At 40.8% G+C, this 25,215-nt stretch overlaps 1 protein-coding gene across 4 annotated transcripts in view; it reads right to left on the reverse strand.

The window, feature by feature from the left end:
- akap7 (A kinase (PRKA) anchor protein 7) overlaps nucleotides 1-24,520 on the reverse strand; it is a 142,375-nt gene extending 117,855 nt beyond the window's left edge. For all 4 annotated transcript variants that reach the window (XM_080192439.1, XM_080192440.1, XM_080192441.1 and 1 more), the window contains exons 1-3: nucleotides 23,429-24,520; nucleotides 10,977-11,132; nucleotides 3,651-3,790 (exon numbers count right to left, since the gene is read on the reverse strand). In XM_080192439.1, the coding sequence (XP_080048565.1) occupies nucleotides 3,651-3,790; nucleotides 10,977-11,132; nucleotides 23,429-24,179 (1,047 nt within the window). In that variant the 5' untranslated portion in view covers nucleotides 24,180-24,520. The remainder of the gene's footprint in view (nucleotides 1-3,650; nucleotides 3,791-10,976; nucleotides 11,133-23,428) is intronic.
- Between the last annotated feature and the right edge of the window lie 695 nt (nucleotides 24,521-25,215).

Consider the following 25,215-nt stretch of genomic DNA (forward strand, 5'->3'; position numbering starts at 1 on the left):
GCTAATCACAAAACTTCCGAAGCTCATATTAAAGCTTTGTGCGCATTTGTTCGAAGATGCAAATTATGGAGTGTTCTCATTGGAGGAAGGTGCTGAGGCGTGTTGTTGCCATGGTCAAACTGCTGTCTTCTTTGGGATTACCTCTAAGACGATATGATGAGTCAATAGCATCAACTCGAAGAGGTTATTTCTTTAGCCCACCCTGAATATCACTGAATTTGATGAGCTTCTCAAAGAGCATTTCATTTGGTTCTCACCTAATGAAGGAGCAGCTCTCCGAAAGCTCGTACTACCAAATAAACCTGTTGGACGTTAACCTGATGTCGTGAGACTACTTACTGAGCATTTGAAAAGTTATCAGTATTGTGGTGCAGAAAAAATCAACTTTTAAATACACCAAACATACAATGACCTGTTCACTACAATGGTCAAGCAACTCAGAAACCAAATTCACTAAATTAAATAACATATGCCAAATACTATACTATAATAGTTGTTTCAACATTACATGCGAGTCATGTGAACAAATTAGAACTAATTTTAAGATATGTAACTAATGCTGGTTGTAGAGTGATTTCTCTGTTTTGTCCAGCTATAATCTCACACTTCTGAGTGCCTGCAGACAACTGTTTTGGAAATCATTGCAAATTTAGGTTTGGACATCAAGAATTTTCATCGACAGAACTTCGATTAACACTGCAAATATGGCAGGAAGATATTAGGTTTACAGGCAAGACTGAACAATGCAACTTCCTGAGCATTATTCATCCCATGTTCCAGTCAAACCTTGAATTTAATCTGCAAAACCACAGCAGAATCCTGTGAAAAAGCTGTACCTTTTTTTTACACTTGTTTAAAACGTGCATGCTTTTTATTTTCAGTTTCCACAGATTGGTGGAATTTGTTGCAATCATGCTTGGAGCACCCAAATGGAAAACATTTGACAGTTAAAAGAATTTGTGATACCAGATGGTCTAACCATGCAGTTGTTGTTTTGGTTTTGAAAATGAACTTTGCTGATATAAAGGAAACTTTATTAGACGTAGCCTCACCAAATTAAGAAAAAACATGTGTGAAAGCTGAAACAAAATCCTTAGAGAAGTTTGAAAAATACGGAATTGCTCTTCTTACTCTTTTGTGAGACAACTTACTTCAAATATTAATGCCATGAAAAAATTGCTGCAAAATGTTGATACAACTTGATTGGATGCAACACAATTGTTAGCCTCAGTTAAAAGTTTCATCACGGAAGAAAACTGATTTATTTTGCACGCTCTTCAACAGAAGTTCGGATGAGGATACGAAAAGGCACTGCAGTAGGAAATTAAGGAACTTCTACCGGGAGGATGTAGTCATAAATCTTTCTGAAGATTAATTCTTTTCAACAATAATGATATGCTCTGTGCTTTGGGATCACAAGCCGATTTGTGCAGACTTCTAAGTGATGGATTGCAAGCAACCTTTCCAAATGTGGGAACTATTCTGAGCATGTTTTTAACAACACATGTCACAAATGCATTTGGTAAATTTTCTTTTTCTGTCTTGAAAAGAGTTACAAAATTATTTGTGAAGCATGATGAGTCAGGAAATTTTGAGTTTAGCATTATTGATGATTTAAAATGCACCTTCACCCAATTTTATCTTTGCTGATGTAATTGATGATTTTATGAAGAAAGCAAGCTAAGATTCCATGCCAACAAGAGGTGAAGCAAGAAAATTTAAAAATCTGTTCCTCTTCCATATTCTCTTGCTAAAATTCTGTTTTTCAAAATGGGCCATTGCTGGTCCGATACAATGACTGCAGCTGGTCACATGCTGAGACGTCTAATTATCATCACACTCAAGGCTAGCCTTCAGAAAGTCTTTAGGACAAAGAACAGAATCTTGCAGACAAAGCCACTGATATTGGACTTGGATTCCCTGGACACGCCACTCATGTGAATTTATGGCAACAACTTCTTTGATTTTGGGAGCGAAGGTAAGGAACTTTTTTGAAACTGAATGAGGCTCTGAAATATACTGGCTGACAGTACATGCATCTTGCTGACTGGAGTATTCCCGCACTGGACTGGCTCACTCTGTCCTGCACTAGTCTGATGCCATCTGCTGATTTTCCATCTTATTGCTCGTCAGCAAATTCCATGTTTTCTCGCCTCAAGGTCTGCACATTGGTTGGGGAGGCAGTGACCAAATGGAATTATCACTAGATTATTAATCTAGAAACTCAGCTAATGATGTGGGGACCCGGGTTCGAATCACACCACAGCAGATGGTGGAATTTGAATTCAACATTAAAAAAAATCTGGAATTAAGAGTTTGCTGATGACCATGAAACATTGTTGATTGTTGGAAAAACTTATCTGGTTCACTAATGTCCTCTCGGGAAGGAAATCTGTTGTTCATACCTGGCCTGGCTCACATGAGACCCCAGAGCCACAGCAATGTATCTGACTCTCAACTACCCTCTGAAATGGCCTAGCAAGCCACTCAATTTCAAGGGCAACTGGCAATGGGCAATAAATGCTGACCAGCCAGTGATTCCCATATTCCATGAGCGAATAAAAAGCCCATCTTTACTGTCTTTCTGACGAGAGGTAAGCTCGGAGTTCAATTCAGCAATTATTCATATGGGCATGTTGTTACAAGTTAAAAAACACCAAGGCTGTGATCAACGTGTGTTTTTGTTACTTCTGCCTTTGCGTTCTGTGCGGAGGCAGGAGCGATGTGAGATCGGGGTGGGAGAGAGCAGAACTGAAGGCGAACATGAGGCCCAACGAACTGGAAACATCTTATCTTCATGTGATATGCTTACTATATTAAAATAGCTTAGAAATTGGTTAAATCTCCTTAGCTGATATTCAAAATGTTGAGATCTCACTAACATATTTTGTGAATAATTATAAACAGCAATTTGTGGTAGAATGTTAATACGATTGTTAATATTCATATCCCTGAGGAAAACAGCACAGAAATTATAAGCAAATATGATTAAGAACCTACTGAGAATTACTGGTCTGATGATAGGTCCGGATATGAATGAATTCTTCAGAATCTAGGAATGTGCATGACTGGAACAGACCATTGTGGATCATGTGGCCAATTCTAAAGTTCATAAAATCACGGTATCCAGCTATTACAAGATAATATGATCACTATAAACTGTTCTTTTCAAAATTTAAGCACTTCAGCTCTTTATACAATTTAAGTGATAAGAGTTTGCTTACAAAGAGACACTTTCCGAGATAATGGAATAGTTCTCATTATTAAGTTGTTGAGTTTAAATTTACATATTGTTTGTAACAACTGGTGGCATGGCAGCACAGTGGTTAGCGCTGCTGTTTCACTTTGCAAGGACCTGGGTTTGATTCCCGGCTTGAGTCACTGCCTGGGTGAAGTCTGCACGTTCTCCCAGTGTCTGTGTGGGTTTCCTCCGGGTGGTCCGGTTTCCTCCCACAGCCCAAACGACATGCTGGTTAGATGCATTGGTCATGCCAAATTCTCTCTCGGCGTACCCTAACAGGTGCCGGAGTGTGACAATTTGGATATTTTCACAGTAACTTCATTGCACTGTTAATGTAAGCCTATTTGTGACACAAATAAATAAACTTTTAAACAAATTATGTTTATAACATCAACATGAAATTATTTACCTTTGGATTTGTTATTGGGATAGATAGAAAGTAATTCGGATGAGCCTTCTTCTTCTTTTTCTGATTGACATCTTCTTCATTCTCACCACCTAAAGTCCGCTTTCTCTTTTTCTTTGAGATCTTTTCAGATTCTGTCGTGACTGATTAAAAAGAACAAAAAGTATAAACATCAGAATGTTTAAAACTGTGCTCTGTGGTCTGAGCTAAATTTAGCATAGATAAAACTTTATCATGGATTGTTCATGAGACAACACAAGCCACATCACAGAATGCTGGAACAAGGAAATATTTTAACATTCCTTATTACTGAACTCTATACTGCTCCCGTTGTTCATTGTGGTCTAATATTTTTGAATAAGGTAATTTAGTAATAAAAATAGTTTTGAACTTGTGCAAAAGAGGATGCCAAGCCAAGCCGACTGAAAATCCTGTCACAGCACGATGAAACTCACTTTATTTTTTTTTTAAAGATATTCATGCAAAAATCACTAATTTACACAACAGGTCCACGTAGTAAATTCTCAACTTTTTCTTTACAACTCTTCCTCTAAATTATGTCCAAGTAGCTACTGTTAAAGTAGAAATGCAAAAAAACCCATTTTAACCAGCATCAAATTCAGCGTCAAATTTCATAGGGAGCATTCAAATTGAAAGCACACGCTTGTCATGCATCTCAACAAATTACTGGGACATGAGAATCCTATCTTGGTTGACAGTGCATTGTAGTACTGGACGAGTGCCACTTTTGTCGGTGAAGCTGTTTGTCAAATCAGCCATTAATCCCAGGCTTACATGCCCTCTCAAATGGTCTGTAAAAAATCCCATGGCACCAGTGATGAGTTCCCCCAGTATCCTGGCCAACATCCATCCTTCAATCAACTTCACCAAAACAGGTTAGTGGGTCTTTTCTTGGACTTCACTTTTCAAAACGTGGCTGCTGCATTTGCCTCAGGTTAAAAGAGGCTCCATTTTCTCTTAATTCATTGATACCTACTTTAAAAAACATAAATGGGTACTTGACTCTGAAGCGAAACAATGAAAATGTTTACTTTTAGATCAACGAGCTGCTTTATTGCTGTTGACTTAATTGCAATTACGGGGCTTTTCTTTGAGACAATTTCACATTCATATTACAACCCATGAGTGACAATTTTACACTTCTGGAGGCAAAATGATCAGTAGCAGCTAATAGGAACGATGGCCCCTGTTGGTGTTGAACACCCTGGCAAATAAAAAAGGATAAAGCATCTACATTTACTTTGCACCTTTCTGAGCTTCCAAGAACACCGAGAGCAAAGAAAATATAAAATTTCCAAGGAGGTCACTTTTTTTTTCCTTTTAATTAGTAGACTGAATGCTCAGGCCATTTGTACTGGCCAATTAAATTTTACATATATAGCCTGCATAGCCTTATTCAGAAATCAGAAATGACCGCAGCTAAAAATCTATGCTTATAGCTGTCACTTTGAATAACAACACACAGACAACCTAATATTTCCCCGCACCATTGCCAGTAGTCTGAATCCACCCTGCAGTGCAAATCAAATCCCCGAAGAACATTTTAATGCACAACTCCTTGAAGCAACTCTGGAACACAAAATAAACATTAGTGGAACAAATTAGCTGGAAAGACATTGTTAATAGCCTAGCTACCACACAGTGCCAGGGACCCGGGTTTGATTCCCAGCTTGGGTCGCTATCTGTGTGGAGTCTGCACAATCTCTTTCTATCTGCATGGGTTTCCACCGAGTGCTCTGGTTTCCTCCCACAGTCCGAAAGATGTGCTGTTTAGGCACATTGGTCATGCTAAATGTTCCCTCGGTGTATCCAAACAGATACTGCAGTGTGGCAATTAGGAGATTTTCATTGCAACTTCATTGCAGTGTTAATTTAAGCCTACATGTGACACTAATAAACTTTAAATTTTATGTATTGTAAATCAATGCATGTCTTTATAGTATGTTACATGATATGGTGACATCAGAGGCATCTGAGAAAATTTCCCTCTTTTCCATCTTGGACTGCAAGCTGGCAACACCCATCTATTAAAGCTCCATGAACTGGTTAGTTAATCCCTTGTGTTGCAACCTTTTCTTCCTCTTATCTTTGCTGTTAAAGTCAGCTGACCACTTTCGAATATAACAGCAAAAGACAAAATTTGCAAAAAGATGTGTTTTCGATCAAGATCGTCGACAAAGACCAATCTTAGACCACAATCGGCGACCAAGATGCTTTTCCAATAAAAATAGTCAGAAGAAACAATTCAGACCTGAACCTCAAGTCAAGGATCAATTTTCAGGACACCACTCCACCATATACTGAAGTGCGGCGAATCTGTCCATTGAAAACCAGTTTGGGCCTTTGCTAAGGATGTACATTAATTTTTAAAATTGATAAAAAGCACTCCGGATTGTGACCTCAGGAGCACTAGGAGAGTCAGAGATAGGAAACAAAAAGAAGAATTTTCAGCCAGCATACTAGTCGATGTATTCATAGAAAATAAGGGAACAGGCTGTGTAAAAACAAGTCACTTACCAAATATGGGTGTCCTTTCACCCGTGGCGAGCTGCAGCTTTGGGCCCTCGAACTCAGTGAGGGAGAGAGAGAGAAAAGTTGCTTTTTGGAGAAGCAATTACTCCAAAAGGAAAATGAATAATGTAACAGTAACCAGGATTAAACAGAGTTAAAATTGAAATCTCCTGGTTTTAAACAGTGTTTGGAAAAAAGGTGGGGGGGGGGGCAGGGAAGAGGAGAAATATCCTTAAAGTTAGTCTAACCAAAAAAGGAAACAACAACAGAAATAATACAAATTAAACTGGAAGAAAAACAAAATTAGGGAGCGGGAAAAATTAAGGAAACTACTGCAATTTAAGAATTAGTAACTGTAATGGTGGGAAAAGCTGATGCTACGGAACCATTCGATGAGAATGTGGAATCACAGTGGCACAGTGGTTAGCACGGCTGCCTCACAGCGCCAGGGACCCGGGTTCAATTCCTGGCTTGGGTCACTCTCTGTGCAGAGTCTGCATGTTCTCCCCATGTCTGCATAGGTTTCCTCCAGGTGCTCTCGTTTCCTCCCACAGTCCGAAAAATGTGCTGGGTCAGTGCATTGGCTATGCTAAATTCTCCCTCAGTGTACTCAAAAAGACGCCAGTGTGGCAACTAGGGGATTTTCAGAGGAACTTCATTGCAGTGTTAATGTAAGACTACTTGTGACTAATGAATAAGTAAGGAATCCTGGAGCACCCGTGAAGAGAGATTTCAATATTACTTTACTGCTAACAAGATACTGGATTAAATTAGAGTAGCAACTCTCTTGGATGTAATAGGGCAGAAAATCCTTCACTCCACTGCAAAGTCTAGTCCTTTCTGCCAAACCTGGTACAAAAACCTATAGGAAATCGACTAAGACCTTTCTCACCCAAACCTTTAATCATAACATAGAGACTTAGATTTCATCAACGGAGGCTTTTGATTGTCACATTTATTAACAGTAAAAGTATTGTTTCTTGTGCACTATACAGACAAAACATACCCATTCATAGAGAAGGAAACAAGTGAGTGCAGAATGTAGTGTTGCAGTCATTGTTAGGGTGTAGAGAAAGATCAACTTAATGCAAGGTAAGTTCATTCAAAAACCTGACAGCAGCAGGGAAGAAGCTGTTTTTGAGTCGGTTGGTACATGACCTCAGATTTTTGTATCTTTTTCCCGAAGGAAGATGGTGGAAGAGAGAACATCCAGGTTGCGTGGGGTCCTTAATTATGCTGGCTGCTTTGCCGAGGCAGCGGGAAATCTAGATGGGAGGCTGGTTTGCGTGATGGATTGGGCTACATTCATGACCTTTTGTAGTTTCTTGTGGTCTTGGGCAAAGCAGGAGCCATGCCAAAAAGTGATACAACCAGAAAGTATGTTTGATGGAAAGAACACATTAGAGAAATGCTTAAGGGAGATGACCAAAGTCGAAGCACAATTTAAGATAAAACTTGATAGTACTCCAAAATGCTTGAAGGCAAGAACTGTGCCATAAGTTGAAATCGAAAATGAAAAATTAATCAAAGATGGAGTGATCAAATCGTAACCACGAGCAATGGGCAACTCCAGTCATCCCTATCATTAAACTAGATGGTTCTATAAGAATTTGCAGTGATTTGAAAGCGACAATAATTCCAGTATTATCTGTCAATCAGTACTCCCTACCATTTATTGAGGACCTATTCACTGGATTGTCTATTCACTGGACAGTTTGGTAAGATAGATTTGTCCCAAGGATACATCCAAATGAAGGTGGCGACCGAGTCACAACCACTGCTGACGACTGTTACTCACAAAGGATTATTCTAGAATAAATACCTGCTGTTCAGAATAACAGCCGGCCTTATTACAGTTATAGAGATTTACAGCACGGAAACAAGCCCGTTGGCTCACTTTATCCATGCCGCCCCTTTGTTTTTAACCACTAAGCTAGTCCTAAGATAATTTGGAAATGGGCCAAATTACCTGTGTTTGGCCCATATCTCTCTATACCATCTTACCCATGTAACTATCTAAATGCTTTTTAAAAGACAAAATTGTACCTGCCTCCACTACTACCTCTGGCAGCTTGTTCCAGACACTCACCACCCTGTGTGAAAAAAATTGTCCTTCTGGACCCTTTTGTATCTCTCCCCTCTCATCTCAAACTTATTTTAGACTCTCCTATTTTTGGGAAAAGTTATTGACTATCTACCTTATCTCTGCCCCTTATTATTTTATAGGCCTCCATAAGATCACCTCTCAGCCTCCTACGCTCCAGAGAAAAAAGTCCCAGTCTATCCAGCCTCTCCTTATAACTCAAACCATCAAGTCCGGGTAGCATCCTAGTAAATCTTTCTGCACTCTTTCTAGTTTAATAATATCTTTTCTATAATAGAGTGACCAGAACTGTACACAGTATTCCAAGTGCGGTCTTACCAATGTCTTGTACAACTTCAACAAGACATCCCAACTCCTGTTCTGACCAATGAACCCAAACATGCTGAATGCCTTCTTCACTATTCTGTCCACCTGTGATTCCACTTTCAAGGAGCCATGAACTTGAACCCTAGATCTCTTTGTTCTATAACACTCCCCAACTAAGTCCTGCCCTGGTTCAATCTACCAAAATGCATCACCTCGCATTTATCTGAATTAAACTCCATTTGCCATTTGTCAGCCCACAGGCCCAACTGATCAAGATCCCACTGCAATCCTTGATAACCTTCTTCATTGTCCACTATGCCACCAGTCTTGGTGTCATCTGCCAACTTTTTAACAATGCCTCCTAAATTCTCATCCAAATCATTAATATAAATGACAAATAACAGTGGACCCAGTACCAATCCCTGAGGCACACCGCTGGTCACAGGCCTCCGGTCTGAAAAATAACCCTCCACAAACTTCTGTCATTGGCTTCTGCCATCCAGCCAATTTTATATCCAAATGTTGTATTCCAAAATTCAATATATCAAATCCTAAGCAGCTCTAATAGAGTCCAGTGTTATTTGGAAGACATTTTAATCATGGGCAAAGATGAACAGGAATATTTACAGAATTTAAAAGAAACACTGGAATGTTTAGAGAAGCACAATCTTAGTGTGAAGAAAAATGCAAATTTCATGTTACCAGTAGACTATCTAGACCATGTAATTAATAAAGATGGACTCCAGAAGGAATCAAAAGGAGATAACTGTGGTTTTCATGTGCCAGGCACAGACTACATCTCAATTGAGGTCTTTTTTAGGACTCGGAAAATACATTCCAAATCTTGCTACTGTATTAAAACCCCTACATAATTATGAGCAAACCAACAATTGAGTTGGTCAAAAGACTGCAAAAATGCATATAATGAAATCAAAAATATGCTAACGAAATCAGAAGTAATTTCAACCTTAAAAATACAATTTGCATGTGACGCATTGTCCTATGGTGTGGGTGCAGTTGTCTCTCATATAATACCAAATGGAGATTATATGAGGGGCATGCAGTCAGATCCATTGATGAGGAAGGTCATGGGCATGATCCTGAAAGGAATACTACTGGATAAAGACAGGAGGAATCCAGAATTTAAACTGTACTGAACAAGGGAACTTCAGTTAACGGTACAAAACAGTACTACTATGGGGGATTAGGGCGATAATTTCTCCATGCTTGCAGCATCATATACTAGATCAACTTCACAAAGGATATCCCGGAATCGTACATATGAAAGAACTCTCAAGGATTTATTTCTGGTGGCCAGAACAAGACTCACAGGTTGAAGAAAGATTAGGACAGTCTCAATCTTATGCAAGGATACAAAATGCTTCACCTCTTCAACCACTTCACCCGTGAGATTGGCCAAGATAACCTTTACAAAGAGTTCATAACGACTTTGCAGGATCAATTGAAAGATATGAGTAAACACCTTACTCATATTCTACAGAAACACAACCAAATTCGATTTGCTCTTACCACCTGACACTTCTACCATAATAGATCCACCGCAACAAAACTTACTTGCTGTGAACAGACATCCAAAACAAGAAGTTTTGAACAGGAAAAAAACGTTTTAACGAGAAACTACTCTTCCAGTGAGAGGTGGGTACCTGCCTCAATACCCTATTTCTTATATGGTGCAAACCGTTGACAAGTGAGCAGTTCAAATTCTATCTTAAAAAAAGAGAATTTATGTGATTTTCTGTCACAACATATAGTTATTGTCTGCCTGAAACAATGCTGTGCACTCTGCTGGGGTCTAGGATCCATATGAGCACAAAATGAGTCTTCAATCAATCTGATTGCAGGGTCTAAACCAGGAAGTGTAAATGTGAATATATAATTCAATGCAAAATAATTTTCAGAAAACAAAGTGAAAGGAAAAAAAGACAAGGAGGGAAAAAATATTTCTAAATCTCCATCTGCAATTAAAATATAATGGAACAAGGTTCTACACTTCTAAAAGTTACTTGTTAGTGTCAGGGAAGTTGGTTGTCAGTAAATAACTTTTAACATTTTGTTTAAAAATTCATTTACACTTGAACGGGCAAGTATCAACTTCTGTTGATGCGTTTAATGAGTAAATATCACAATTTCATACCCTTCATGTGTTTCAATGTCAAGCAGCAGGGCTAAGTGTACAGTAACCTCCAGATTTCCACATTTTACTGTGTATGTACAGATGCCAAAAGTCTTTATTCAGTTTACTTCGAAGTAACAGTAAGCACAATAGGTTCATCGTTATTCTTACGGTAAAATCCAGGCTGTTGTACCCAAGATCATGACAAACATGTGAAAAATAGAACCATATCATTACATATAAAAAAACTTACATCCATATTCTTCCCTGATTTCTGCTTGTGAAAACGGAAGTTCTGCCAGTAGATAACTGATTTCATTCTTTGGAGCAGCAGCTGCATTTTTTTTCCTCTTTCTTGGCTTCAGCCTTTTTTCCTTTTTCACTGTTTTTTGTCTCTCTTCAGGAAGAGCTATGTAAAAATAAGTGTCATTAATAAAAAGTGCATTATTATAAGAATTGCATACCATAACATGTAATATGAATATTTGTATAAAATCAAGCTGATTGACTGAGGAACTAGGTCAAAGCAATCACTAATCCTTAGCCATCTGGAATACAAATGAGAAATTATGACAACATGATTTACATTTGTAGAGGTCCATTGGTGGCAACCGGGACACGACTTATTTATGCTTGAATGGCACAGCAGTTCTTCAATAAACCAGAGCATTCTCAGACAATACTGCACTCTGTTCAATGAAAACAATGGAGGAAATATTCATTATATTCATAAGAACTTGGAGCAGGAGTAGACCATTCAACCTCTCGAGCCCCCTCCACTAATCAACACGATCATGGTTGATCTTGTCTCGGCCTTAATTCCACTTTCCTGCCTTTTCTTCGTAACGCTTCAACTGATTGACTAAATTTAGGGAGGCGACAGACAAATTAGCAATGTCCCAGCACTCACTGCACACTGAGGGAGTGAATTCCACAGATACACAATCATTTAAGAGAAGTAATTTCTCCTCATCTCTGTTTCAAATCTGCCACCACCTTTCTTAAAACCATGATGATTCATTCGCCCACAGGAGAAAATATCCTCTCTGTATCTACGCTGTCAAAACTCTTTATCATCTTATAAACCTTAATTAGATCTCTACACTCTAGACATTCTGCACTCTCTTGTTTCACCTTCTCTATGAACGGTATGTTTTGTCTGTATAGCGTGCAAGAAACAATATTTTTTACTGTATGTTAATACATGTGACAATAATAAATCAAATCAAATAGATCTCTTGTTCTTCTAACTCTGAGCAGTTTAGGCCTAAACTATCTAATCTCTGTTCATAAGATAAGCCTCTCGTCTGTCAAAGCAATCTAGCAAACCTTCTCCGAACTGCCTCTAATGCAACTACATGTCTCCTCATGTAACAGGACCAAAGCTATACAAAATACCATAGGTGCAATGTCACTAATGCCTTGTACAGTTGCAGCCACACTTCCTTACTTTTATGTTCTATTTCTTTAGCTATGAATACTAAAATTCCATTTTACCATCGTATTGCCTGCATACTAGTTTTGTGATTCACGCACGAGAACACCCAAATCCTTCTGCACTGAAGCACAACGAAATCTCTCTCTTTGAGCTGATTTATTGTCACGTATTAGTATTGAGTAAAACGTATTGTTTCTTGTGCACTATTCAGACAAAGCAAAAGGTACATAGAGGAGAGGGTGCAGAATGTGGTGCTACAGTCATAGCTAGGATGTACAGAAAATCAGCTTAAGTCTCATGGCAGCAGGAAAGAATCTATTCTTGAGTCTGGGCTGCATGGGTCCTTGATTATGCTGGTTACTTTTCCGAGGCAGCAGGAAGTGTGGACAGAGTCAATGGATGGGGGGGTGGTTTGTGTGATGAACTGGACTTTGTTCACAACCTTTTGTAGTCTCTTGTGATCTTGGACAGAGCAGGAGTCATATCAAGCTGTGATACAATGAGAAAGAATGCTTTCTATAGTGCATCTGTAAAAGTTGGTGAGAGTCAAAGAAAGCAAAGAAGATAGGAGGAGGAGGCCATTTGCCCTTTGCGCCTGCTCTGCCATTCATTATAATCATGGCTGATCATCCAACCCAATGGCCTAATCCTGCTTTTTCCTTATAACCTATGATCCCATACACCCCAAGTGCTATATCTAGCTGTCTCGAGTACATTCGATATTTTCGCGTCCTGTGGTAATGAATTACAAAGGCTCATCACTCTTTGGATGAAGAAATGTGTCCTCACCGCTGTCCTAAATGTTCTATCCTGAAACCTTTGATCGTGACCCCTGGTTCTGGACACAGAGTCATGCTATGCCTAATTTCCTTAGCCACCTGAAAAAGTAGAGGCATTGACGGTTTTCTTAACTATAGCATCAGTGTGGAGGGACCAGGACAGGTTGTTGGTGATCTGGACACACAAAAACGTGAAGCTCTCAACCACTTCCATCTCATCCCCGTTGATGTAGACAGGGATATGTCTACCAGAATGCTTCCTGAAGTGGATGACTATCTCCTTCATTTTACTGACATTGAGGGAGCAATATCATTGTGGCTCCATTTGAGTAATAAGTTGCTTTTCTATTTTTCCACCAATAGACAACTCTCACTTATCCACATTAAACTCCATCTGCCAAGTTTTGGCCCATTTACCTAACCTGTCTATATCCATTTGTAAAATTCTTATTTCTTTATTGCAATTTACTATCCCGCCTATTTTAGTCTCATCTGCAAATTTGGTTTTAGTACCTTCTATCCCTGCATCCAAGTCATTATAAAATAGATTGTAAGTAGTAGGTGCCTGAGGGCCAAACACTGACACCCCACCAGTTACATCCACTTATCCCGACTCTGTTTTCTGTCGGTTAGCCAGTACTCTAACCAAGCTAATAAATTATCCCAATCCTATGTGAACTAACCTTCGGTATTAATATTTTATACAGCTCCTTTTCAAATGTCTTTTGAAAATCTAGGTATACTACATCTACAGGATCTCCATTAGCCACTTTGCCTGTTACGTTTTTGAAGAACTTCAGCCAATTAATCAAACACAATTGCACTTCACAAAACCATGCTGACATTAAGGAACTTTTTAAAATTGTGACTATGTTTAAACATATTCAAGGGCCAGGTCTATATAAAGTAACTTTTTAGATTTTACACCACAAAAATATCTGCATATTGCGCAAGTTATAACAGTTGTACAACCTCTTTACTGGTTAATGTTATTCACATTCTGTTTTTAGTGCTTTTGGAAAATTTTCCATGTTGAGTTCCCATTTCCTCTCTCAGATAGGATTAGATGATCCCATGGCACAATCTGAATAAGAGCAGAGGACCACTGCAAGTTCTGCCCTACCCTCAATCAAAATCACTACCACAAGCAATTAGGTCATTTATCTCATTGCTGTTTGCAGGATATTGACCTGCACAAAAGAAGAAAAAACTGGCTGATGAATTTGTCTGCTCAACAGTTGACGACATTTCGGAAGTACATCAATATTTGTCAAGCACTTTGGTATCTGCTGAGGATATTAAAGACAATATAGAAATTGAAGTTCTCTCCTTCACTAATTGTACAAAATAAACATTTTATTTGGCTTTGTACTGAATATGAACCATAAAAGGTCACTGGGTCAAAATACTCAATTTGTTTCTTGAAATGCTGGTTGAGAAAGAGTGCCAATAAAGCGTTCTGCAGCAGAGAGAATTATTTACTCCTTGTGGGTACCTTAAAATCAAATCAGTCCAAAGAGCAATGTAGAATTCGCTAGTCACAGAGCATGAACTATATACGAAAACTGGTTTGCAGAACTGAGCTATTTGACACAACAACTGCTGTTACCGTTCAGAATACTGGGGTGGTTCTCAAAGAGCATTAGTAAAATATCAATACAAATAAAGTATCGTCCTCTATTATATAAGTGGTAGCCCCAACTTGCTTGGGTGAATGCATAAAGTTTTCGTAGCGTCTAAGTTTATTTATTAGTGTCACAAGTAGGCTTACATTAACATTGTAATCAAATAATAGTGAAAATCCCCTGCATTATATAGCTGGGCTTTCGTTGCAACTTACTAACGTGTAATGGCAGACATGTAAAAAAGTGTACACTTGAACTGTTGATTAACGTCGCATTATGTGACGTACTTCTCTTTCAAAACTTGTGTTTTGACTGTGCAATTTGAACTCTACAGTGCTTAACAAGCAGCACTATTAGTTATAACTTGGTCAGCGGTTGCAGCATTTTCACAAATGAAAACTTATGCACAAAGTGACAAGACAGTAGAGAAAGTTAAAAATTATAATTATGGTGTTAATGCCATTGTTATGGTGCCCAAAATCAGAATCCATCAGTTCCTTCAATTTCATTCTACTGCAGGAGTGTAACAGCTGCCATTAAGGTTTCAAATTATAATACATTTTCAAATACAATAAATCAACAGATGGATCCACACAGCAAATTCTGTACTCTGCGCACATCTTTCATCAAAAAATTATTTTAAGCTCCCCAAGTGATCATGCAGAAAAACATAATACACACTCATTTAATTTCCCCTCATCTTGAATAGCTCAGGCTTTGCACAAATAAGACTCAAATTCTTAGCTTTGTTACATTAGCAACCCTGACTGATAAAATGTGACAGATGTCCAGATGGGACTGCTTGCTAATAATCCACTTAGCCAGATTATATCTCAGTCAGCATTTGTTTGGAACCTTTGGTCTTTTTGTTTGGTAGGTCAGCTGCGGATATTAAATGCACACAAACTTGCATCAACTTTATTGCATATTTCTATCAGCAGCTTGAACTTTGCGTCGCTTAACGAAAGTAGAGAATCAGGGCTCTAATGAGAAGCACATGGATAATGGGTCTTCATCAAGGGACAGAGTGGTTATAGGCCCTCTGTGTCTTTTGCATGACCAACAGCCACACCTGACTCAAAGATGGTGTGGCACTGAGGATTGCATACATCAGAGAGATTACATCACAAACTAGCTTAAAAACCTCTCAGCCCAGTAGATAAAACAAAGAATACATCTGCATTTTCATAGCGCCTTTCGTGACCTCCAGATGTGCCAAAACATGTTTCAACCAACGAAAGAATTTAGAAGTTCTGCTACTGTTATAAATGTAGGAAATGTGGCAGCCAAATTGCACGCTGCAGACTGCCATAAACAGCAATACAATAATGATCAGATAGCCTGTTTACATCATTACACTTGAAATATGGCAAAGCTTAATTATTATGTGAAACTTCTGCACATCAGCTCAGAACACAATACTGTTTTAGCAATGTGACAGCTGCATTACTTGAAAACGGTTCCAAACAATCTTTTGCTTTTCCATCTGTCAGTCACTATTTAGCCCTGAATCTTTTATGATGGTTAAAGGTTCACAAATAATTTCAAGCTTCATAGCAGAGAAATTGCCACATGTATACAACTTTGCAAAATTTTAGACATTTTTAAGACTTTTGTTTGCTCCAGATACCTTTTCTCCAACCCAAAACAAAACATCCTATAAGTTAAGTTTATTTAGTAGTCACAAGTAGGCTTACATTAACACTGCAATTAAGTTACTGTGAAAATCCCCTCACTGCCACACTCCCACGCCTGTTCGGGTACAGAGAGTTTAGCATGACCGATGGACCCAACCAGCACATCTTTAAACTGTGGGAGGAAACTGGAGCACCCAGAGGAAACCCATGCAGACAGTGACCCAAGCAGGGAATTGAACCCGGGTCCCTGGTGCTATGAGACATCAGTGCTAACCATTGTGTAAGTGTCCATTCTTAATAATCCAAAAGATTTACCTGGTATATGAAGCAACTTAGGATATCAGGCCACAAAATAAACAAACTATTTTAATAATTAAGGATGCACAAGAAAGAGTACAACCATAAACTATCAACCTCTACAACCACATCAACTGACCAATTCTTTCAGGCTACACGAGTCAAGTTTAGTAAGATTAAGAAACAACTGCAGATTTCATTGTCTTCTAACTTTAGCGTCCAGTCAGAAATAATTTGACAGCGAGATCTTACCAGAGACTGGGTGCTCACAACATGCTCCTTCAGCTTTGACTACCAAGAACTAAACTCTTGATCTTTTGTTTAATCAAAATGCCGATGAAATCAAGCACTCCGTGAACCACAGAAGCCTGCCAGAAAGGCTATACTTCCACTACACCCAATTTTTCCTGCGTACAGTTTTTGCCACATGGCATGATAAGAGCCCTTCAGACAAACAGCCTCATTAAGCCAATTCAGTCCAGCACCAATAGCTGGAAGATTTTCTCCTATTTATTGTGTTCACTTGACTGCTCCATAACTGAAGTAATTGTGTCCTGCAAGAGCTTATTTTGCTCCCACTGATGTGCTAATAATGCAGCCCTGTGTTCTTCACTTGGAGATGAGATGTATAAGTGTGAGTTGTCATGATACTCAAGCAGGGATTTTGAATGAGCTAAAATTTATGGAATGTACTCTGAGCAACACTGGCAAAGTTAAGGCAAAAGATTACATGAGGATCAATGAGATGGACTTAGGTAAAAGTAGAGATGGGCAACATTCTGCAGCTAGAAGTAACCAGTTTTTGGGATGCAGGAGGTATGAAATCAGAAGTTTAGCTTGTGCTGAATAAGACGCCTAAGATGCAAACAGTTTGATTCAACCCGGATGATGAGAATGGTCCGGGGAAAGAGGGTGAAGATTTGGTAGCCCAAGTGCAGAAGAATTCAGGCCTGGTCCAAAGACAATGCCTTAGTTGTCCCAAGATTGAATGTCATGCAATCTGTTTAACAATGCAGAGGTTCTGCAGAGAGATATTGGACAAGAGGTGAGTATCAGCATGTATCTGTTTTTGGATGTAAATTGAGGGAGTGGATACTCAACAAGACCTTGGAGTCTTCATGCACCAGTCACTGAAAGTAAGCACACAGGTACAGCAGGCAACATAGAAGGCAAATGGTATGTTGGCTTTCATAGTAAAAAGGATTTGAGTGTAGGAATTAGGATGTTTTGCTGCAATTGTATAGGGTTTTGGTGAGACCACACCTGGAGTGTTATTCCCTCCCACCCCCAAATCAAGTAGAAAATACACTGCCCTGAGAATGAACATCATCATCTAATTTTTTCTTCACCTTCTAAGTTTACAAGTATCCTGAAGCATACAATACTAATAACTCTCAAGCACTGAAGGCTTTAACAGGTTTTAGGGAGATATTTGTTCTGCCTGTCTGACTCAAACTCATTTTTTAGATTTGCTTCAAAATTTGCCGGCGGGAAAAAAACATAAGAAATAGGAAAAGAGTCGACAAAGTGACCCCTAAAGCTTGCTCTGTCTTTCAATTATGGCTGATCATTGTCCACAACTCCACTCACCAACATGCTCCACATATCCCTCACTTGCCAGACTCAAGAAAATATCTATCTCAGCCATAATATATTCAGTGATGGAGCAATCACAATCCTCTGGGATAGAGAATTCCAAAGATTCACAATGCTCAGTGAAGAAAATTCTTCCAATCTCAGTGCTAAATATTTTGCCCCTTATCCTGAGGCTGTGCCTCTGTGTTTTAGATTCTCCAGATAGGGGAAAACAAGTTCTCAGTGTCTAACCAATCTCCTTCAAATTCCTGTATGTTGCAATGAGATCACCTCTCATTCTTCTGAACTCCAGACTCAGCTGATCATCTCTTACCCCAACTATCAATTTGGTGAACCTTAAATGCAAGTATATACTTCAAATGTGGAGACCAAAACTGCACACAATATCCCAGGTGCAGTCTCAGCAAAGCCCTGTACAACTGGGGAGACGATAGCCTAATGGTATTATTGCGAGACTATTAATCCAGAAACTCAGTTAAGTTCTAGAGACCAGAGTTTGAATCTCACCAAGGCAGGTGCTGGAATTTGAATTCAATAAAAAAAAAATCAGGAATTAAGAATCTATTGATAACATAAGAACATAAGAAATAGGAGCAGGAGTAGGCCATCTAGCCCCTCGAGCCTGCCCCGCCATTCAATAAGATCATGGCTGATCTGTCGTGGCTCAGTTCCACATTCCCACCCTCTCCCCATAACCCTTAATCCCCTTGCCTATCAAAAACCTATCAACCCGCATCTTAAAAATATTGAGCGAGGCAGCCTCCACCACTTCAACGGGCAGAGAATTCCAGAGATTCACCACCCTTTGAGTGAAGAAGTTCCTCCTCAACTCCGTTCTAAACCGCCCCCCCCCCCCCCCTTTACCCTGAGGCTGTGCCCTCTAGTCCTACTGTCCTTTCTGAGCAGGAAGAGCCTCTCCACCTCTATCCTATCCATCCCATTCAACATCTTATACGTCTCAATGAGATCTCCCCTCATTCTTCTAAACTCTAACGAGTACAAGCCTAGTTTATTCAGCCTCTCCTCATAGCTCAATCCCCTCAACTCCAGAATCAGCCTAGTAAACCTCCTCTGCACTCCCTCCAAGGCCAAAATATCCTTGCGTAAGTGCGGCGACCAAAACTGCACACAGTACTCCAGCTGCGGCCTCACCAGTGCCCTATACAGCTGCAGCAAGACCTCCCTACTTTTATATTCAATCTCCTTCGCTATGAAGGCCAGCATCCCATTTGCCTTCCTGACCACCTGCTGCACCTGCAGACTGGGTTTTTGCGACTCATGCACAAGGACCCCGAGGTCCCTCTGCACCGTCGTATGCTGCAGTTTTTCGCCATGTAAGTAATAGTCCTTCCTACCATTATTCCTACCAAAGTGGACAACCTCACATTTACCAACATTAAATTCCATTTGCCAGTTCCTGGCCCATTCGCCCAGCCTATCTAGATCCTTCTGCAGACTCTCCACACCCTCCGCACAATTTGCCGTTCCACCAATCTTGGTGTCATCAGCAAATTTCGACACCCTACACTCGGTTCCCTCTTCCAGGTCATCTATATAAATGGTGAATAGCTGAGGCCCCAGCACTGACCCCTGGGGCACTCCACTAGTCACCAACCGCCAATCCGAATAGCACCCACTGACCCCCACTCTCTGCCTCCTATTTGACAGCCAATCCTCTATCCACGCTAACACCCTACCCCCAACTCCATGCCCCCTGACCTTCTGCAATAACCTCTTGTGAGGCACCTCGTCAAACGCCTTCTGAAAATCCAGAAAGACCACATCCACCGGCTCTCCTCTATCCACCGCCTAGACACATCCTCATAGAACTCCAACAAGTTTGTCAGACACGACTGCCCCTTAACGAAACCGTGCTGCGCCTGCTCTACCAAACAATTTTCCTCAAGGTGCCTCACTATTTTCTCCTTGATCACGGATTCTAACATTTTTCCTACAACAGACGTTAAACTAACCGGCCTATAATTCCCCGCCTTTTGCCTGCCACCCTTCTTAAACAACGGCGTAACATTAGCCGTTTTCCAATCTTCCGGCACTTCCCCGGAATCCAGCTTGGAAAATAATCACCAAGGCATCCACTATCACCTCAGCCATTTCCTTCAGAACCCTCGGATGCATTCCATCCGGTCCTGGGGACCTGTCCACAATCAGTCCCTCCAGTCTTTCGGGCACTGCCTCTCTAGTAACAATAATGTCATTCAGGCCCTCCACTCCTACCATCTTTCCATCGCTAACACCTGGCAAATTACTCACGTCCTCCTCCGTGAAGACAGAAACAAAAAAGTTATTCAGGGCCTCAGCCATTTCCCCATCCCCTACCACTAAGTCCCCCCTCTCATCCTCTAAGGGTCCAACGTTCACCCTAGCCAGCCTCTTCCTTTTTATGTATTTATAAAAACTCTTGCTATCCTTTTTTATATTAAGCGCCAGCCCAGCTTCATAGTTTCTCCTACCCTTCTTTATCAATTTCTTTGTCATTCTTTGTTGACATTTAAACCTCTCCCAATCCTCTTCTCGCCCACTACTCTTAGCTACTCTAAACACATCCGCTTTTAATTTAACACTTTCCTTCACCTCCTTCGTTATCCACGGCTGATTACCTCTCCTCCTCTGATCCTTTTTAACCATCGGAATAAATTTCTGCTGAGCACCAAGAAAGATCTCCTGAAAGATCCTCCACTGTTCCTCAGCAGACCTACCTTCCAACGCACTCCCCCAATCAACATTTGCCAATTCCTCTCTCATCCTACCATACTCCCCTCTGTTCAAACAAAGGACACATGTCCGGGAGCCCACTTTCTTCTCCTCCATCTGCATCAAAAACTCCACCGTACAATGATCACTCTTCCCAAGAGGATCCTTCACCACAAGGTCCCTAATTCTACCCGCCTCATTACATAACGCCAGATCCAAGATAGTTCGCTCCCTCGTCGGCTCCAACACACACTGTTCGAGGAAACTGTCCCGGCAGCATCCCAAGAACTCCTCTTCAAGCCCACCGCGTCCAACATGGGTCGACCAATCAATATGTAGATTGAAATCCCCCATAATTACCGCCGTTCCATTCCTGCACACCGCATTTATTTGCACATTAACAGCCCACCCTACCTCCAGATCATTACTCGGGGGCCTATAAACGACACCCACCAGTGTCTTCCTCCCTTTGCTGTTCCTAATCTCCACCCACAACGATTCCACGTTCTGCTCTTTGGTTTCATGGTTATAGCATCAGGGTGGTAGTAAGGGATGATACAGGAACCATTGCTGATTGTTGGAAAAACCCACCTAGTTCACTAATGTCCTTTAGGGAAGGAAATCAGCTGTCCTTACCTGGTCTGGCCTACATGTAATTCCAGAACCACAGTAATGTGGCTGACTCTCAATTGCCTGTGATCTGATTAAGACCTGTGAGAGTGCCCTGATTACAAATGATGGAACAATTTTTTGGTACATTAGCCTAATAATTCAAAGATACTGATGGACTTTTTTTTCCATAAACCTTTTATATTGTTTTATCACATTTATGGATTTCAACAACTGTAAGCTTCAGGGTAACCAGGGATGGGCAATAAATGCTGGCCAGCCAGTGACACCCATGTCCCATGAATGAATAAAAAAAAAAATTTCTAATAAGATTTTCTTATTCTTGTACTCCAATCCCCTGCAATAAATGCTAACATATCATCTAACTACATTGTTTGCTTTAACTGTACTCTAATTTTATATTCCTTGCACAAGCACACTTGGATCCTTTTGAATATTGACAGTTTCTGGTTTTCCATTCTTATGACCAAAATCAAAAACCTCATACTTCTCTACATTATAGTGCATCGGCCACATTGTTGCCATGCACTTAACACTGTCTATATCAGTTTGCATCCTCTTTGTGTCCTCCTCGCAACTTACAATTCCATTTGATAAATGCATATTACTATGGATGCTGGAATCTGAAACCAAGAGAAAATGCTGGAAAATCTCAGCAGGTCTAGCAGCATCCATAAGGAGAGAAAAGAGCTGGTGTTCCGAGTCCAGATGACCTTTTGTCAAAGCTGGTTGCAATTTGGTTACAATTCCACTTAACTTCGTATTGTCAGTATAGTTAGACACATTACAATTTTTATTAATGACTGAGTGTAAACAGCTGATGCCCTTGCAGCGCTCCACTAATCACAGCCTGCCAAGCTGAAAATGCCCTGTTTAACCCTACCCTCTCTCTGCGCTCATAAACTATCCCCAATTCCATAAGCCTTTACCTTTTGTGCCACATGTCTTGTGAGGTGTCTTATCAAATGGCTTTTGGAAAACCTAGTATACTATATGTACTGGCTCTGCTTCATCTACTAGCTACATCCTTAAAAAAGGACTACCATTTTGTAAAACCATGTTGACATTTTCTGATCCAAGTAATGCTTTTGAGATTTTGTTCAACACGCTGAAGGTATTTGAGACAGAATTATTACATGATTTAGCTATCTGAAATGTTCTTGATAAAGTTGAGGAAACTGACCACATTACATAGGATCAGACTGCAGGAATGCTTTCAGCTGACAGGTCACCACTCTGGGCAAATACATGGAGCCTCATTTCATGGCTTTGGAAGATACTGAGTCCTTTAATAAAACCTTTTAGGGCATTAAAAGTAACAAGCAGCAGAATTCAATTGGTAAAGTTTACATTCTTGAAACTTATTTATAAATAAGCTCTTCAAAATTACAAATTTTAGTTAGAGATAACATTATTTATTATTTTTTATGCTGTTTGGTTTGAACAGAATCAGTCATCAACAAATAAAACAGCAAAATATTTACATGTGGAGTTGCATTATAAATAATGACACTTGAATTTGACATTAAATATCTGCTGAAAAAGTGACTTAAGGTTTTTGAACTGAAATACATTGATAAATAAAATATATTAAGAATTATTCCTTGAAATAATCCAGACCACTAATCCACAAACATGAACAATTTTAGATTTCAATTCTCAAACTAACTATCAATAAAAATCCAATGTACTGCATCACTTTAAATTAGTGGGCCTGAATGTTACATAGCATAATGATATATCCTTTGACTCACCACGATTAATGCCAGAAATTGTATTTTTATATTATAGACAAACATTAAATAATGTACAAATTATGCCTACAGGTATAGGGAATTATGCAAAATTCCTGTAGCTGCCTCTGATACAGCATATTCATTGTTGTGCTGCTACACATGTGGTTATAAATAGTTGATCAAGGTTATAATAAAGCTTCTTAAATTAGCAGCAGAAAACACTTATGATTTCAATACACTTTGTGCCATTCTCACCATTTTGCAGACAGTCTTTAGAATTTGAATCCAACAGTAACCAGTCTGCGTTTGCAGACGAATCCCTTACGGAAGCTGCGTCAGACTCGGATGTTGTTAACAGTTGAAGTTCTTCATTGCTTTGCTGATCGCAGTCCATAGGTATCATAATATTACATTCTTCCAGTGTCTCTGAAGTTACTGCCTCCATGTCCCTCACAGAGAGTAAATGCCAGCAGTCCAACGCAGAGTATCTGGTATCTGTTACACCCAATTTAAAAAACAGGCGGTGGAAGTTCTCTTTGAAGTAAAACTGAGAAATGGCGTAAGAAGTTTTAAAGATAAAATAGAAAAATATTTCCCAAGTAGACCGCTGCTTTGAAACCTTTGGATTTATTGGGGGACTCCGATCTTGTAAAACAGTGCGATAAGGCCAGCTTTTCACGGGAAGGCTGAAAGTCCCCCGTTGCTCCCCCACAGGACTGCTGGATATCCAAGCTTCAAGTTGCACTGACCTTTCGCATCCTAATTCTGGCACTTGGATTGCACAACACGCGCTGCCGGGAGCCGGCTCTGAACTGCAGCCGGAGTGAGCGGCCGGCACACAGGGCCAGCGCCGGCAGGTTGTCCTCCCCAGTCCCCGGCGGCGGGTTGCAAACAAAAGAAAAGCGTCTCGGTAGCTTGGTGGCGGCCGGGTCCACTCTCGGGCATTTTGCAAAGAGCAGCAGCAGCCCAGGCTGTGAGAGAGGAGCAGCAGCTCCCGGCCGGGCATGGAACGCAGCGCCGCCCGGGCTCTGGGGCACGAGGGGGCTGGGGGACCGGCTCGAGCTGCCCCCCCGCCCCGGGCTACGGCGGCTCGCAAGGCGCCGCGCTCAGATCGCAATCCCCAGGCTACCCCTACCGCGCGAGCTGCCCCGCTCCCGTAGCCAGGTAACACCTCCTGCCAGGTGCCGTGCAAAGCCGCAGCTGCCCCTCACTGCTTGCAGAAACTTCCTGCTGTCAAGCCGGCCGTTAGCCCAAACCTCCATCTCTTGTTCCCAACCCCAGCCATTTAGCACATGTTTTCCCGGTTTTAAAGCTCAGACGTTGCGCTCGCTGCAGCAGCCAGGTGATTTCCGCAGTGAGCCCCGTGGTGCTAAACCTCAACCCTGTGGGTGTGCTTGCAGTTGCAACCTTAAAGTGATGCTGCTCATTTGGGACATTGAAAAAGAAAGCCTTGCATTTGTGTAACACCTTTCACAGACTTCCGATATTCTGAAGTACTTGGAATCATAGAACGGTTCCAGCATGGAAGACCATTCGGCCCGTCACATCTGTGCCGCTTGTCTGCTGCTCAGCTAGTCCCACTTGGTGTTTTTCCTCACAGTCCTGCTATTGTCATTCTCTATTTTGTAACTCCCTTTTGAAAGCCTCCAGTAGTGAATAGTTCTGCCACACCCTCAAGCAATGCAGACAAGACTCCCAGTGTCGCAGGGGCAGATTTGCCGATGAACCCTGTTCTCAGTTTCATTTTTGCAGCCTTGCACTCCAAGATCTGAAGGCCAAAACCTACCATTCACAGTACACTCTCTTCTCCCCATCCGGCACACTCTCTTTCTCCATACACCCCACGCCGCGCCCTCCCTTTCTGCCCCTGCATGCTGTCTTACTCTCCTGCACTCTCCCTGCCCCCCAGACACTCCCCTCGAACCCCACATGCTCCCCCCAATCCCACACATTCCCCCACCCCTGCACGCTACCTAACCCCCAGTCCCGCACACACTCTTCTCCCTGCACACTCTGTTTCCCCCCACACACTCCCTCCCACC

This window comes from Carcharhinus amblyrhynchos, chromosome 7 (genome assembly GCF_965287045.1).
Source record: "Carcharhinus amblyrhynchos chromosome 7, sCarAmb.v2.hapA, whole genome shotgun sequence".
Classification (NCBI taxonomy): Eukaryota; Metazoa; Chordata; class Chondrichthyes; order Carcharhiniformes; family Carcharhinidae; genus Carcharhinus; species Carcharhinus amblyrhynchos.